The sequence below is a fragment of the Condylura cristata genome, unplaced genomic scaffold, assembly GCF_000260355.1.
Source record: "Condylura cristata isolate star-nosed mole 26May11 unplaced genomic scaffold, ConCri1.0 scaffold00007, whole genome shotgun sequence".
NCBI classification, from domain to species: domain Eukaryota; kingdom Metazoa; phylum Chordata; class Mammalia; order Eulipotyphla; family Talpidae; genus Condylura; species Condylura cristata.
Genome location: NW_004567108.1, coordinates 5,553,463 through 5,569,480, shown reverse-complemented (window position 1 = coordinate 5,569,480; position 16,018 = coordinate 5,553,463). Strand labels below are relative to the sequence as shown.

At 45.8% G+C, this 16,018-nt stretch overlaps 1 protein-coding gene across 1 annotated transcript in view; it reads right to left on the bottom strand.

The window, feature by feature from the left end:
* Positions 1 to 16,018, bottom strand: part of FBXL7 (F-box and leucine-rich repeat protein 7) — a 290,873-nt gene that overhangs the window by 196,130 nt on the left and 78,725 nt on the right. Inside the window, exon 2 of the mRNA XM_004678062.2 lies at positions 3,002 to 3,091. Within this exon, the coding sequence (XP_004678119.1) occupies positions 3,002 to 3,091 (90 nt within the window). The remainder of the gene's footprint in view (positions 1 to 3,001; positions 3,092 to 16,018) is intronic.

The following is a 16,018-nucleotide window of genomic DNA, read 5'->3' as shown; positions in this document are numbered from 1 at the left end:
ACCCTCTGCATCTCTGGCCTGTACCCCAGTTCTGTATGAATAAATAAATAAATCTTAAAAAAAAAAAAAGATACTCAGTTGTGAGGCCACAATCAAATCTTGGAGACCTTTCCTAATCTCCTCAAGAAGATGGCTCTTGTCTCTTTATGCCTAATCCCCACCCCCACAGCCTGCAGTTAAGAGTGAGGTCCCTTCCAGACTCCCGCCTCCAACCCCTCAGGTGACACTCTGCATCACGTGGTTACCTGTAAGTTTCCCAGTAGCAGTCAGAGCTCTGTTATAGAGTGTGCAAATGCCTGCTCGCTCTCTCTCCCTTTCCGGCACACACACATACACTCACCGTACCCAGCCTATCAGGAGAGCATCAACACAGACTGAAAAGGCTTCGAACCCAGCATTTATGGCCACAGGTATGGCACCGATTTTGAAGGCTGCAGGGAAACTGTGCATTATCCTTCACAACAATATATTATTTTGGAAATCAATATCACTCTTTGAACAGACGTTCCTATCTGTGCTTCTTGAAAACAGTATCGAAGAATTCAGAGGTAAAAATCAGAAGACCAAGGAAGTGAAGAAAATAACTATCATCAAACAGCTGTCAGGAAGCCTAATGTTTTCTTAACTACGAAGGTTAAACACAGTTCAGGAGAACAGTGGGGAGAAAGTCAGAGAAACCTTTTTGAATGGTTTTCTCTGTGGCCTGTGTGAGAAACCAGTGTCCTGCTCTCCTGTGCCAGCGTGCTGGATAGTGGGCTATCCGGGGCATGATGCCAGCCAGCAGCACAACCGCCCCAGAGGCCCGAGAATGCGCTGTGCAGATGGCTCCCCCTGCGGCTCTGGCCCTGGAGCGCCGAGAGGCTTAGCACTGACCGTTGTGCTCACATCTGGAAACCGTGTGGGTGATGTGAGACCAATTATGCAGCAAACAGCTCTGAAATACATTTCGGTGTAACTAATACCCACAACAAATTTAGTCGTTAATATGTTTACTCATCATTGACAAAACAAGTAGTAAAAATGGATTCATGCAAACAAACAGCAAAATAAGACATTTCTTAAGTTTTCAGGTATGCCAAAAAAAAACATCTTTCCTAAATGGGGCCTTCAACTTCAAGAGTTGGAGAGAGATTCCATACTAATTTAGCCCAGTTGCTAAAAATCTGTTTCATATGAACACCACATTTTGTCATCCCCCCCCACCCCCCGAATTTACCCTCAAAATGATAGTAAATGCACTGTGACAAAAAATGCATAAAATACTGGCTGGCCTGTACCAACAGAACCTTCTGAAGGAAATAGCAAAATGAAATGAAAATCCTAAATCCCTGTAGAAATGTTTTGAAGCGTAAAGCAGACATGTTTAAATGCATCAAGTCTCCCCACCCCTTCCCCAACCACTGCAACACAGATCATACAGCTTTGTGTTTTCTATTTTTGAAAAGGAGGGGGGAATAATATGGGAACTTAAATCCAGACAAGAAAAATGCAAAGATTATTTAACACATTTTTAGCTTTCCATGTTCACAGCCACTCAAATTAGACTGTGACATGACTGACTGTAAAATAATAGTAGGAAGAAGTGATAATCTTACAAAACATAGACTTCTGAGCAGAAAGGATCCTAAATAAATTGAATTGAAATGATTTCCACCCTGGCTCCCAAGAATGAAAGCCTCCAAAGCAAATGTCTAGAATCAATTTACCCGATTTGCACATTACCTTAACTGAATTTCAAGAATGATCTAATGCCATATTTGAATTAACAGGCAGAAAATTAAAATCGGATTGATACCTGGTGCTTCACTGTGCAGGAGAATACCTCAATCTGTTTGTCTCACTATGTTGGTAAAACAATGCCAAGCAATTCAACACAAGGGAATAGAATCCAGTTGTAAAAGATATTGATACATCAGGCCGGCGATAATTAACTTGGAGAAAATAATTCTGTGCTACTTGAAATACAAGTCAAAAAGTATGTCACAAGAAGACCTACTGTGCAGAGCTAAACCATTCTCATTAATGTGTCAACCATAACATAGGTCAAGCATAATCTCTCAGCTGATATGGTCAACCTCAGTTAGGTTCCGGATATGCTTCCCCATATTAAAAGCACCAGAGAGTGAGCCCCCATAACAAAGATAGGCATTGTACCTCCGTAATATCCCTTATAATTTGGGGGGGGGGATCTCTACAATACCGTGAAGATTAGCTGACCCCCCCCCCCCAACATCTTTCATCACTGATGGCACTGATGTCTGACAATGGGCTATCACTCAACACAAGACTTCAAAAACAAGTCATTTAACTGTATGTAACATTAAAATAAAAGGAGCCAATTAATCAGTTCAACTTTCCACTCCCCTGAAACCATTATTTCCATAACCAAAGATGTAATAAGTCAAAAGTCTCAACTACAGGGAAGTAGTTGAATCCAATATGGATTGTTAAACACTATTCAAATGCTTCATCAAGAACATCACTGCAGCCAATCTTTGACCTGAGATGCAGTGCTTTACTCTTATTCTTTAAACCATCAAACATATCTCTTCCTCTACTCTGAAGCACAGAGGGCTAGTTTAATTTCTGCAAATCTGTGACTGTGGTGGCCCTGTGTGCTCATGTCGTGAAGTCCTGGTGCGCCCACTTGCAAAGTCCACACGGGACTTGTCACCTGTGGCCCAAGGATTCCACAATGTTTCCCACACTTACATGCAAGATCGTCCCATAAAGACTTCCCACAGTCAGCTGCTAATATTTTCACAAGTTTACATTTGTTTTATTGAGACGTTAAAGCCCATCAAAACCAATCTGCTCTGCTGTACAATTGCAGCAGTGTGACAAATAATAAACAAACAGGGGAGATCCTTCACCTTCTCGTTTTTAAGAATCTCATATACTCCTATTCAACAGCTCAGAACCAACACACACATTTTACTCATCTTCCCAAAGTAGCCACTGCTATGAAGAGAGGGTGAGACAGTGAAGACCAGATGCCTACCTTCACTCGTAGCCACATTCTTCTGGGCTTGGGTTGGTGTGTGATCTGTGCTTGAACTCACGTCGGATGAGATGCTTGAGCTCCCTTTGCCTAGAGGAGATAGGAGTCAGTACTGTAATTGCAGAACTGAACCATGCCTCCCACACTCCCCCACATCAAGCCACATCGCTTGATTCCAAGAAAGATGTCATGTCCAAACAGACAGGGTTAGGTTTTGTGGCTCATGCCATGTCAAACCCATGTCGTCATAGAATGGAAATCATATTACAATAGAGCCTGACTATCAATGCAGCAAGCTTATAAAACTTAATCAAATATGGTGAAGCTATGTCACTTAGGCTCACATGTGAATCAGAACATATATGTGGGAAACAAGTCTATAACATGGAATTTTTGTTTGCAATGATAAGCTGTACATTTCCCAGTAATGGCTAAGTAAACCCAAGTAAACCTAAGACAGAAGCATCATCCAGGGAGAAAGGACCTGTGGGAGCAAATAATTGCATCACTTTAAAATGAATCCCTTTTTAAATCTATTCTTTTTAAGAAACAAGCAATGACAAAGACAAAAATCAAAAAAGCACTTCTGTTTCCAAACACAATAGTTCTCACCTGGGGTGCTTTTCCCTCAAGGGACATTTAGCAGTGTCTGGTATAGCTTCGGTTGTCACAGCAGGCAGAGGCAATGGATGCCACTCAAAATCTTAAAATGCACATAAGAGGCCCACTCAAAATGTCCACAGCACCAGCGTTAAAAGCCATCCTACATCAGCTAAGGTTGACTTTCTACTCTTCTGACTTTTAATAGGTACAAGTACATAATGTGGAACAGCCTCCAGACATCTCGGGGAAATCTACAAACATGAAACATACTTGCTGATCAGCAAGAGAGGTGCCAGTCAATGATGGTGATGGGCAGAGAGTCTCTGATGACTGATGTAGAGTGAACATTTTGGACCCAAAACTCATATGGCATTAGGAATTGAGGCCTTTCTGGGGTGATCAGGACTTAAGACAGACCACATGAATGGGACTAGGGTCTTTCTAACAGAAACCCCAGCGAGCACCCTTGGTCCTTCTATCATGAAAGGACACAGGGAGAAGACAACCATCTATGGCCAAAGCAGACTCTCACTAGACACCACATCTATCGGTGCCTTGATCTTGGATTCCCCAGCCTGCAGAATTTTGAGAAGTTAATTTGTTATAAACCATCCTGTCTGATGTTTGATGGTAGTAACTGGAATAGGTGAAGCCTGTGTCTATACCCTTGGTCACCTGCTCCCCTTGACAGTTACTGTCTGTAACTTGCCTCCGAGTACTCAAGCACAGCAATGGTCCTGTCCAGTTGATTTGCCATAAATTCTTTGCCTCAGGCAGTATTGCCAGACACATGTGCAATACAAATATTTTCATCACAAAGCTATTTGACCAGAAGGCAATATTGCCAGAGGAGAAAATAACTAGTTGACAGTTTGCTTTCAAGTGTGGTTGATACAAATGATGAGTATGCAGTGATACTAAGATACAGAGGGTAACAACTGCTTACATTGACTTGAAAGAAAACATGGAAGTGTAAAGTATGAGAGTGCAAAACATCAGATTTCAGACCATCTAGTAAGGGATAAGCTAGCAGCTTGACCATCCTTTGGTGAACAGAGACACCCTCCATTTCATCCAAACCAAACGGTGACCAAACTGTGGAGAGTATAAAAGAAGCTGCTAGTAATTCACAACAGTCTTTGAGAACATGAATTATCAACCCCTCAGCTCATTTAGATATTAGTCGTAGTTCTCGAATGCTGTCTTTACCAAATTTACCCAACAGATGCTGAATTTAACAGGAAAATTAGAAGCATTACAACATTAGCATATCTTTTCTACTTAGCAACATTACTGATGGTTTCATCGAGCTCTCAGATGCAGATGATGCACCCCAAGAGCTGGCTTCTTATTTGAAATTGCTGCACAAGAGGAGAGAGGCTGAGGGCCTTGAACGCACCCTGCACAACCCACCTTTCTTGCAGAACTTGGAACATCTGTCAAAAGACAGGTGATGAGACACCAAGAAATAACGGTGTAGAAGACCTTCACAACACAACACAAAGTTCAGTTACAAATTCCAACTCTACTATTTGGAAGCTCACACCTCTCTGAATGTCTCTTGACATTTTAGTCAAGAGGAAGTTTTCCTAATTTTGTTATTTTTTTTTCAAGATTTTATTTATTCATACAGAACTGGGGTACAGGCCAGAGATTCGGAAGGTGAGAGGGTTCACCAGAGACAGAGCCAGGAGCAGAACAGGCAGATGGACGAAGTCCACTGCTGAGGGGAGCAGCGGGCGGGTCAGGAGAGGTCTGCCGCGCCCTGTGGTCACCTCCTGGGCAGGCGGGATCGAACTCATGCGGAAGTGGCTTAAGCTTCTTAGTGCTGTGCTTTAACCCGCTGCGCCACCAGGGAGGGCCCATTGTTATTTTATTTTATTTTTTTAATGTTTCAATGTGTCCATTTTAATGCAGGTCCCTGCTTTTATTCATTATGATCTTCCTTCCCCACCCCCAACACCACCCCCGGCAAAAATACCTCACAGACAGTTAGATTTGTGGTGATAACATTTGCAGCAAAACGTCGCAGCCAAGGACTTACGGCAACGGTACGTGCCAGCAAAGGCAATGAATGGGGAGAGGAGTTTGTTGATGTAATGGAAGTCTCTTGTAGCTGGCTTTAAAGGAATCAGGCGTGGATGTCCTGAGTGGGCTCTGTCTAAATAGGGAGCCACTTAAAAGAATGAATAGAGAAGAGAGACTCCTCCTGTGAGCTCTGAAGAAAGACGTCATTTTAGTGGTGCAGCTGCCAGAAAATGCATCTGCCCACGGCCTGCAAGAGGGATGAGACCGCAGCCCATGCAAGTGCAGTCCCAGGCAGCACCCTGATGGCAGCATGAGGCACGAAACACACAAATGCACTGCTAATCCAGGCCAGCGCACTGGCCAGGGAATCTTCGAGATAATGAAAGCATCTGGCGTTAAGTTGCTGCTGAGTGTGTAGCCATGTGTTATGGAGGCAGCCTGTAAGGACCAGCCTGTGCTGTCACGCAGAGCCCTGGCCCTCCTCAGCCAGCAGCCAGCTCATGTTTGAGCTGGGAACCGTGCGTTGCAATGGACACACCCAGCTCCCGGCCCGGCCCTGGTTAGGCGCGGGCTTACTCCCTCACAGAGCAGAAGAGCAACACACACCTGCACTTCGAGAGCTGTAGGCCTGTGTTTGCTGATTTGGGAGCAGTGGGCAGCCCAAGGTCGAGAGGCAGCACCAGTGGTAGTTGTGACTCCCAGCTCAGAAACGAGTGAGTCCCTCCTCCCTAGGCCTGTCACAGCCTCCTCCCCCCGAGTTAGCGAGGCAGCCACTCACCCTTGCTTGGGCCCAGCCTGTGGGTCTGCTGCTCCTACAAGGCTTGTTGGGCCACCATTTTGTGACCTGCAGTTCTGCATCCTGTACACAGTCAGAACCGCCTCAGTAACCAGCCAATCAGTCACAGGGGCCAGACCTCACAAGGCGCCTTTCAAGCCAATCAAGAGCAGAAAAGTCGATCACCCTGGGAAGGGTGTGCTTCGTGAGTTCTGAGTGGACACGCCAGGAGAGGGCAGAGGGTCGGCTGATGATGGAAGCATAAACTTATGACCAGGAACACCCGAGGGGTAAGGATATATGACAAGGGACCCCAGAAACTGACCGGTGGATGCCTTGTTGGTAAGACTGAAATCCTGACTGGGAACTCGGGCTGGATCTCAATTATAAGCCCGAGTCATTAAGCGGACGAGAAGCACCTGGCGGCCAGACCCACCCTGCCTCCCACTGTCCATGTCAGTCCCACCCTCCCCTTTTCCCGTTCTCTACTTCCTCCTACAGCTGCTGCTTTTCATCAATAAAAAGGGCGGGATCTTGTTCCTCAGACACATCCTCCATTACGTAGCCTGCTCCACGACTCCCATTTCTTTATCAGAGTGGTGTTGCCCAACACTACAGCAGCCCGCCTCTGTGGCCTGGAGGTGGTCACCATTTAGCTCTGAGGGGGCTGACATGTTAGGCGTCAAAAGTGCCAGTCTGGCCTCTGACCTCAGGCAGCTACTTCCATGCTCTTTGGCCTTGGACCTTCATCTCTTCTTCAGGACACTCAGTGAGCCCAAGAAGTATGGAAGATGACTGGACTACGGGGTTCCTAGCAGCTCAAACCGCCTCAGTACTCCTCAAACCCGCACAACGCCTGCTCTCTCTCAATGGGGAAAGAGCGTTGCTGTGCACCACCTACAAAGAGACTTGAATTTTTCTTGTTATATTGTTACTTAGTCATGCACAAACAGAAATCTAGAAATAAATGCCCCATGTTTTAGTTCTCTTTCAACAATGAAATCGAAACAAAGGAACACATTGAACACAAAACAATAAAATTCCAATTAACAGTGTGAATTGAACCTGGTCGGGAGGTATTTTGCAGAGGTAGAATTGCCTTAAAAACGCAAACACAGCACCAGCTGTTGGGCTCATCTTTCAGGGCGGCACGTGGCCACTGCGCAGACCCCTGAGGACTCAGGCTGCCACCACCTCCCAGCCCCCGGAGTGACCTCGCCGCCAGGACAGCAGGACGGGCCAGTGCACTTGCACGTGTGCTGGGTGTCTCCTTCCCATGCTTGGCTCAGTTCTCCCTCTGTTCCTGAAGTATAGGTCCTTCCTTGACGGGCAAGCACCAACCTGGACTATGAAATCACAGGGCAGGACTCTGGGGAACCATTTCTTGCCTTGAAGTTCATCAAAAAAAAGCGCAAAACAAAACATTTTTGAACAATTCTCAGATGTGTCTATCAACATCTTTGCGGACCGCTCAGAGGCCTGCAGATTCCAATTTAAGACATGCTGGTCTCCGAAGAAAGGAAGAAAGATTAGAGAGCAAATACCATCACAAATGACATTTTTACTCGTGGCCACATTGCGTGAGAGTGTGAGAGAGACTTACGCTCAGTCACTGTGCCACAGTATCACTCACTGGAACTCACACTAAACACTAGCCCGTGTTAATCTTTTTTGCATTATTGCTTCCCCCTCAAGGAAATCTTTGAAATGTTTTCCTGATCACCCTCCAAAAGAAATTGTAAGACCGCGAACACAGTGACTATCAGTCATGTGTGGTACGTATGTCTCTGCTTTTCAAATCAAAGGAGTTAAGATTTTTCATTCCCCAATTTTTGTCCCCTTGGGAGAAATATTACCCCCAGTAAAATGTTCTTCAAGGCCTGAGTGTTTAATAAAAGGAGGAAGTAAGGAAAGTGAGATGATCGGAGCGGAGTGCAGCCCACCACGTCAGACCCCGCTGTGACTTTCTGTAAAGTTGCCGCCAAGACTGAAGTCACCACGGAACGTTGGCTCGACGGAGAGATGGGACAAGGGGCCACACACATGTTCGTCAGCCATCAAGACATGACTTGTTCTATTTGTGTGTGTTTAAAGACCCCCCATTTTACACAAACGGTTCCTTCTCTGACACTGAACTCCAGGCAGCGTCTCTGTAGCGCTGGCCCAAGCCAAGCTTCCCTCACACATGAAAAGTCCTGTGTGCTTAGGAACCCTGGCCAGCCGTCAGCATTAGGGGCATTTTAACTCATTATATTTCGGCTTTATGATTGTTGTGTTATTTGTACTGAACAAAATTGTATTGACTTATGAGAGAACAAGGGGCCGGGGGAGGGGGACGGGCCCGCCTGGGTGTATGTAAGAATCGCCTCACCTTCTCCCAAAGTTCCACTTGGCTTCCCACCCCTGCCCCCCCCCCCCCGTCAGACTGATGCTGGGGAACATTGTAAAGTGACTACCACACACCACTAAAAAGCACAAAAATTTCAAGTTCGGCACTAACCAGGCTGCCAGAGGATCTTCACTTACAGTACAGGAGCTGAGGTGGCAGCTGGACATGACCTCCTTCTCCCGCCTCTAAGATCATGCAGGTCCCACAACAGGCAGGCCCCACCACTCTGTGCCTGTCCACAACACAGGCACAGCGAGTGTTATTATGGAGGTGGGTCACAAATAAATCTCAGCTACAAGGTGATTTCACAAATACGGAATCCAAGAAAGAGGAGGATCGACTGTGTGTAGTCTTCCATTAAATACAGTTGCCAACTGGTAACCAATGATGGTCATGAACAACACATTTACACACGGACCACTGATGACCCAAGAGGCTGTCCACATCACCAGCAACTGGAGTGAAGAGTGGCTTACAGGAGCAGAGAAGGGTTCAAATCCCAGCTCTACCACCTCTAAGTGACGTGTATCCATAAGCAAGTCTCGTTTCACTTCCTATTGTATGGAGGAAATGTAACAGGTAACTTTCTGTGAGCCAGATCACAGTGTCTGTGTTTGGATGAGTGTGTCAGTTAGGCTTCTCCAGAGACGCAGACCTATAGGAGATCATGGATAAATCCTACTAGGCTATATGTGAGATAGATGGTAGAGTTCTCAAAAATGACTCATATATAGATAGGGTTATAGATTCATTAATATAATAGCTAGCATCATACGTTTACTTATACAATAAATAAGGTTTGTTTTAAGGAATTCACTCAATTGCTAGAGCTGACAGGTGGAAAATCTGTAGGATGGGCCAGGACAATGGGAACTCAGGCAGGCGTTGACGATGCAGACTTGAGGCAGAACTTCGTTTTTTCCAGTCACAGTTTTGCTCTTCAGGCCTTCAATTGATGAGACAAGGCCCATCCACCTCATCATCATTGGTCAACTAACTCCAGAGGTTAGCCATAACTATAAAACAGCCTCACGGCAACACCAATTTAGTATTTCATTCAGTGTGGGGGTACTCATGTCTGGCCGAGTTGACATGCCGACTACCCATCACAGAGTCCCACAGGAGTTTAAATTCCACATCCTCCACATTGAAGCAATGTGCCCAGGAGAAAATCTTTCAGGCTCACTCAACCACTTTATCTTTATGCATAAAATAGGAGTAAAAGCTAACTACACAAAACCCTATTTCTTATATTAAAAATGAGGTGACCTAAATTTAAAACAAACAAACAAACAAACAAAACACTGATTGAAAGAGAGACCTGCACACCATGATTATTGCTGCTTTATTTACAATTGGAAAAACATGGAAGCAGCCCAAATGCTCGAAAGTAGATTACTGGATCAAAAAGTTGTGGTACATATACACAATGGAATATTACTCAGCAATCAAAAAAGAGAAACACATGTCTTTTGTAGCAACTTGGATGAAGTTGGAAAAGATCATGCTTAGTGAGATAAGCCAGAAAGAGAAAGAAAAATACCAGATGGTTTTGCTCATAGCGGGAGTATAATGGACCAGGCGAGAAAATAACAAGAATAATGAACAGCCATATACCAGAGACATTTTGCGGGGGTGGAGTGGGGAATGGGATCAAAAACTGGGGGTGGGGTGGGGTGGGGAGGGAAGTGCACGGGATTATGGTGATGGCACACAGGTGACTTGGTGATGGGAAACCCGCAGGGAGTACAATTGAGATTAAAAAAAATGTACAAAATGATGTAAGATAAACTTTATATTATAAAAAAAAATGAGGTAACCAGGTATGTAAACTTATATAACCCTAAAACATATACATTATTGCTAACCAATATCAATGCAGTGAAATAATTTTTTAAAATTGACAATCAAAAATGGTGGTTCCTTTCAAGATTTGGGATTTTGTTCTGGGGAATGAACAAACTTTGAGTTGTACAATCTTTAGTCGTGTCCAGGGGAAGTGAGAGTCCCTGAGCCACTGCTCAGTACCAAGCCATTTATCAAAGTTTAGTTTGGTCAGGCAACAAGAGATAATTTACTGTTCTACACTTATTAACAGTAAATAAATACTATAAATGCATCAGAGTAAATTACACACACATGCCTTATATTTGCAGCAGAAATCCTTCAAGTCTAAGCAAGTTTAACAATTCTGTTCTCTGTATTACTGCTCTCCCCACCTGAAAGTTCATTTGTGCACTTGACTGGCTTCAAATTCCATTACCTAAAAGTTTGTGCATCTGACTGATGGATTAAAGTCCCTTTGGAGGTCATCAGCCATCAGAATGGTGCCTGTCGGATTTGTTTTGAAAAAAAAAAAATGCATTTATTTTATTTCCTCCCAAGTGGGCTAAAAGACCCAAAAGAGGGCAATTGAACAAATAATTAGGTATCAAATAAACAAACAGCACAGGAAGTGAAAATGAACTAACGCAGTACAGTCAGTAAATGGCATCCGTGATACTCAGCTTGTACACGTATGATTCTGAATCATAATAGGGGAAACTAGTTGGTCAATCGATCATGTTGCTCACTGGGGACACACTAATAACCCAGAGGTGTTAGCAGAACAATGTGCTGGTCTCTTATTCTGATCATGCGCTCTCCTGGGTTTTCTGTGCAAGCATGCTAAGTTGTCCCAGTGTTTGAAGAGCAGAAGAAAGTTCATTAAACAGGCATGGTACTAGAGAGGGATTGCAAGTTATTGTAATTTCAAAAATCCCATTTCAAAAATCCCACGTGTAAAATTTCAAAACTATGTTTCTTTTCTCTTCTGCATCCTAGTGCCTCAGCTGACTGCAAATGCTAATACTCAAAACTATATAATCATAAAGTCCACTGTGAATTGTTAATAAATCACAAAAGAATAATCAATACAAGGCAAAGATGAATCAATGGGTCAACGACTTCTAAGATTCTTAGAAATCTAAGAAGTCACATTCAAAATGGATTCTGTAGATCCATTCCAGATTATTGACAGCGAATCTTGCCTGTGGATTTCAGCCACAGGCTTGTAACATCAAATCCACAGGCAGGCATCTGAGTGCTTATTTCCTGTTTCTCTCCAGTACCTTGCTTTCCAGCTGCTGCTGGTAAACCACACAAACCCAATTTAATATTTTTGGTCCACGCCAAAGAGAGGAGAATTCTCTCAGCATCAGTATTATTATAATTCAGAATTAGGTCAAGGGAGAAGGGGGTCCTATCTGTATGCCGAATTCCCTGTGATTTTCCTGATTGTTACCTTGGACTCTTTTCTTATCTTTGATCTGCAGTTGAAATGTCTATTCATACAGAACAGCATTACATAGCTTTAAAAATGATCTGGCTAATCCTTGGCCCAGGTATAGATTAGTTTGTGGAAGGAAGCCGAACACATATTGTAAAAGCCTACTGGCTCCTTCAGGTCAAGGGGAAGCATTTCACAGATGAGTTCTCCCAAGTTGACGACCTGGAGATAGAGGGAAATGAGAATGGAGCCTGAGCAATTTACTTCGCTTTATTGTGAGAAAAAAAAAAATGTCTATGATGTTGTTCGATTGTACTTCTCCTACTCTTTATTCTTGCCTGGTAAAGAGCGGAAATATGGGGTAAGGAGGGCTAGGGCGAGAAAGGAAATGAAATACAAGAGGAATGGTTAGTCATGTTTTGTTTCCTTTGAAGCCATTTAATGTCCCAGCTGAACTGTGTTCCCATTTACAGAGCTTTGATACCTGGCCGGTGGGCTGCGGAGCAGTGTGGACACGTCTGTGGCCAGGCGGCAGACCCAGGGAGCTGGAAAGCCAGCACCTGCCCTGTACCCTGCCGTGGACCCTGACGTGTGCTGGCTCCTCCTTGGAGAAGCTGTGTCATGTCCAGCCTGAGAAAAACCAAGCACTGCTTCCAGTGTTTGTCCAATGGCTAGGAAATGCAACAATCAATTAGATGGCAGACCTGCTTCAGGGCATACCCATTTAAAATATATGTAATAAAACAGGCAACTGACTATTTTTGAACGTGGTGTCGCTGCGATTTCCAAAATGGTGCCATTACCTACACAGAAGTCCGATACCCAGGATCTCTTATCCTGCACAGTAACCCCACCTCCTCGCCCCACCTCTGATAGCCTCTAATCTGCTTTCCATCTCTGTCCATCAGCCTGTTCTAGATATTTCATGTAGGAGGAATCATGCAACGTGTAATCGTGTTTGGCTTATTTCATTCGACATTACATTTCAAGGTTCATCCTGGTTTAAACACGCGTCAGTCCTGCATCCCTCCTACAGCTAAAGGACACACACTCCGTGGCGAGTCCTCACTCCAAGCGTTGTCTGTTCTTTGGCCTGTGAATGCCCTCGGTGTTTCCACCTTTCGGCTATGCTGAGCAGCACTGCAATGTCAGGGCGCTGGCTCTGGGCTGTTTGTGCTCTTCAAACTCTCCCATTCCAGCACGTTTCCAACCTAACTCAGAATCCCGAGGGCTACTGCTGGAGCAGTGTTCTTCCAGGAGAGAAACACACACACCACACACACACACAGAGGACTCAACTGCTGAGTCAGCGGGTCCCAGAGAGCCATTTGCAATCCTCTGCAGCCCCAAAGCACCCCCAGCCTCCAGGGAGGGCAGAGTTAGGGTTAGAGGAGTGGAATGTAAAGCAGCGATTCCCAGGAACACTGCCCTCCTCCACACGGGGCCGTATGGCCACGCTGTCGGCTGCTCCATAAATCTGGGGCCCAGTGTGGTCCCAGGCACTAGGGGAGCTGACAGGGAGCTCTGGGACCTGGACTGCACTTCTGCAAAGCTCTGCTCTCAGAGGGACGGAGCAGCAGGGCAGTGGGGCTTTGTCTCCCCTGTGCATGGAAGCTCTTGCTCTTTCTAGGAAAGACAACACTTCAGCCTCAAGTCACAAAGCACGGGAGGGGTATTCCGCGCCACGCCATCAAGCAAAAACCTGCTGTGAAGTGCAAATGCAGCGCTTCACCACACGCCGCCCTGAAGACCAGAGATCGTTTCTCTCGTGCTGACTTATAAGCCAAAAGGTCCACTGAGAAAGAATCAAAAAGAAATCACTGGTCAGCAATCATGCCTCATGCTAGTGCGACTTCTTTGCCTTGAAGGAGAAAGTGGATAAACTTGGAGAAGAGTCTCAGGGAACTCAGGCTTCGCTGCATTTCTCATGAAGGCTGTTAGTACCAAAAAGACAAGAAAGGGACATAGTTCCAGCTGCCCCGTTAAAGCATCCGGCGGTGGCAGGGTGGCCGCAGTCAGTGGCAAGTGTGCTGTGTCGCCTGTTGGAGTTTGGGGGACCCTGAGACCAGGAGCTCAGCCTCACCACCAACTGGCTGTCTGAACTGGAGGAAGTTTCCCAACTTGCAGAAGACCTCAATTTCTCATCTGTAAAGTGGGATCTCGTAAATACAAGCTCACCAAAAGCTATGAGAATAAAATGGTCGTTCATAAATTGCCTACAATGGTGCATGCACTGAGTAAGTAATAAATGGTAGCTCTGGTCACCCCCTGTCAATATGCTGAATTGACAGTTCGACTTGCAGGCTAAATCTTTGTTGCAGCAAAAGATTTTGATTGGCGTTCGGAAAAAACAAGACCTTGCCTAGATTGGGGAAATAAACCACAGGTGCCCAGAGAGAAACACAAATGCAATGAGGTTCAGTTTGTAAACAGGACATTTAGTGATGGTCTCCGCGCACTCTGGCTCATAAATATTATTGCTGCTGCGTGTGACTACTGTTTCTTCAAAATAATGATGCTGCAATTACAGAGATTGAAAGCCAGCAAGTCCCTCTTAACCTCTGGATGCACCAGCCCCCACGGCAGGCCCCGGGTGTTGTCCACTGCTGTCTCCTGCTGTCCTCCATGATGGACACGTGAGGCTCAGGCATTAATGCATGCTGCACTGGGCTGAAGACCGTCTGCAAACACTGGCGGTGCACTCCTAGTGCACTAGCCTTTTCCCATCAAGTCTCCTAAAAAGTGCTACCCCTTCCTTACAGGGTCACCTCAAGTCCATGTTACCCCACAAGAGCCTCTATGTGGCTCAGTGTGCAGCACGTCAGCAGGGCAGCCAAGCTCACGTCCGTTCCTCGCCCGGACCACGCGAGTCGCGCAGGCTGCTTGCACTCTGATGGCATTTGGTGTCTCCCCGTTTTGGAAACTACAAGTCTGAAGTAAGTGTCTGCAGGGCTCTGCTCCCTCAGGGGCTGGAGCTTCGACTTCTGGCCACACCTCTCTCCCCGGCTCTGGGGCGCCAGTCTTCTCCCTGTCATTACACCACACACAGCCTCCCGCGTCTGCGCCCTTTCGTAGGAGACACCCACCACACTGGGCCAGAGCCCCACTCTCGTCTGTATGCTGCACCCTAACCGCCACGCCTGCAACGATGCAGATACGGTCACTTTCTCTCTCCCAAGAAGAGAATGACCTGAAAGGTGGGAGGCAGCTGGGGACACTACACAGCCCAGTTCAAACTCCAACGCCACTTTCTGCAGAATGCAACAGAAAGCAAAACCACTCATGTGAGTGGCTTACTCAGGTCTCACTGTATGGCGGTATAACTGCAGGAGAAAAAGAAAGATTAGCAAGTAAGGTTAAATGCACCCCAGAATGCATGCAGTCCTGAAAGAGTTGCCAGCTTATGAGAAGTGGCACTTGGCACACCATCATGGTGGCTTGGAGTTGAAAAGCCCAGGCAAGATCTCACTCCAGGCACCGCGGCGGAGCCTGCTTCCCGGAGCCTCACACCCACCTCCAGGCAAGTCTGCAAGAGATAGCACACGTCAGCTGACGCAGAGACAATGGTGCTGCTGCTGCTGACAGACAGGCTTCCCACTGGGCTTCCCAGCACAGTAAGGAGAGGGTCAGGACATCGACAGGCCAAAGGGTGCAGGCATCAGCACAAGAATTTCTATTGTGTTGTAAGTCATTCAAGAGACATGTTTATGCTGATAGCAACCTCCTACGGTCTGCACTGGTGATTTGCTTCTGATGTTCTGAAGGGTTGTCATAGCCCAAAGATCATGAGACGATGATAGCCTTGGTTCAGGTGGATGGATGGACGAGGAAAGACAAGATTTGATAGGGGGGTTCAATGCTGTTTCAGAAAGATCTGGGGTCGCTTTCAAGCCACATGTTTCTTTGCTGGCATCCAGAGCCCAGATGGTAAGAAGGTGGAAAGTGCCCCTTACA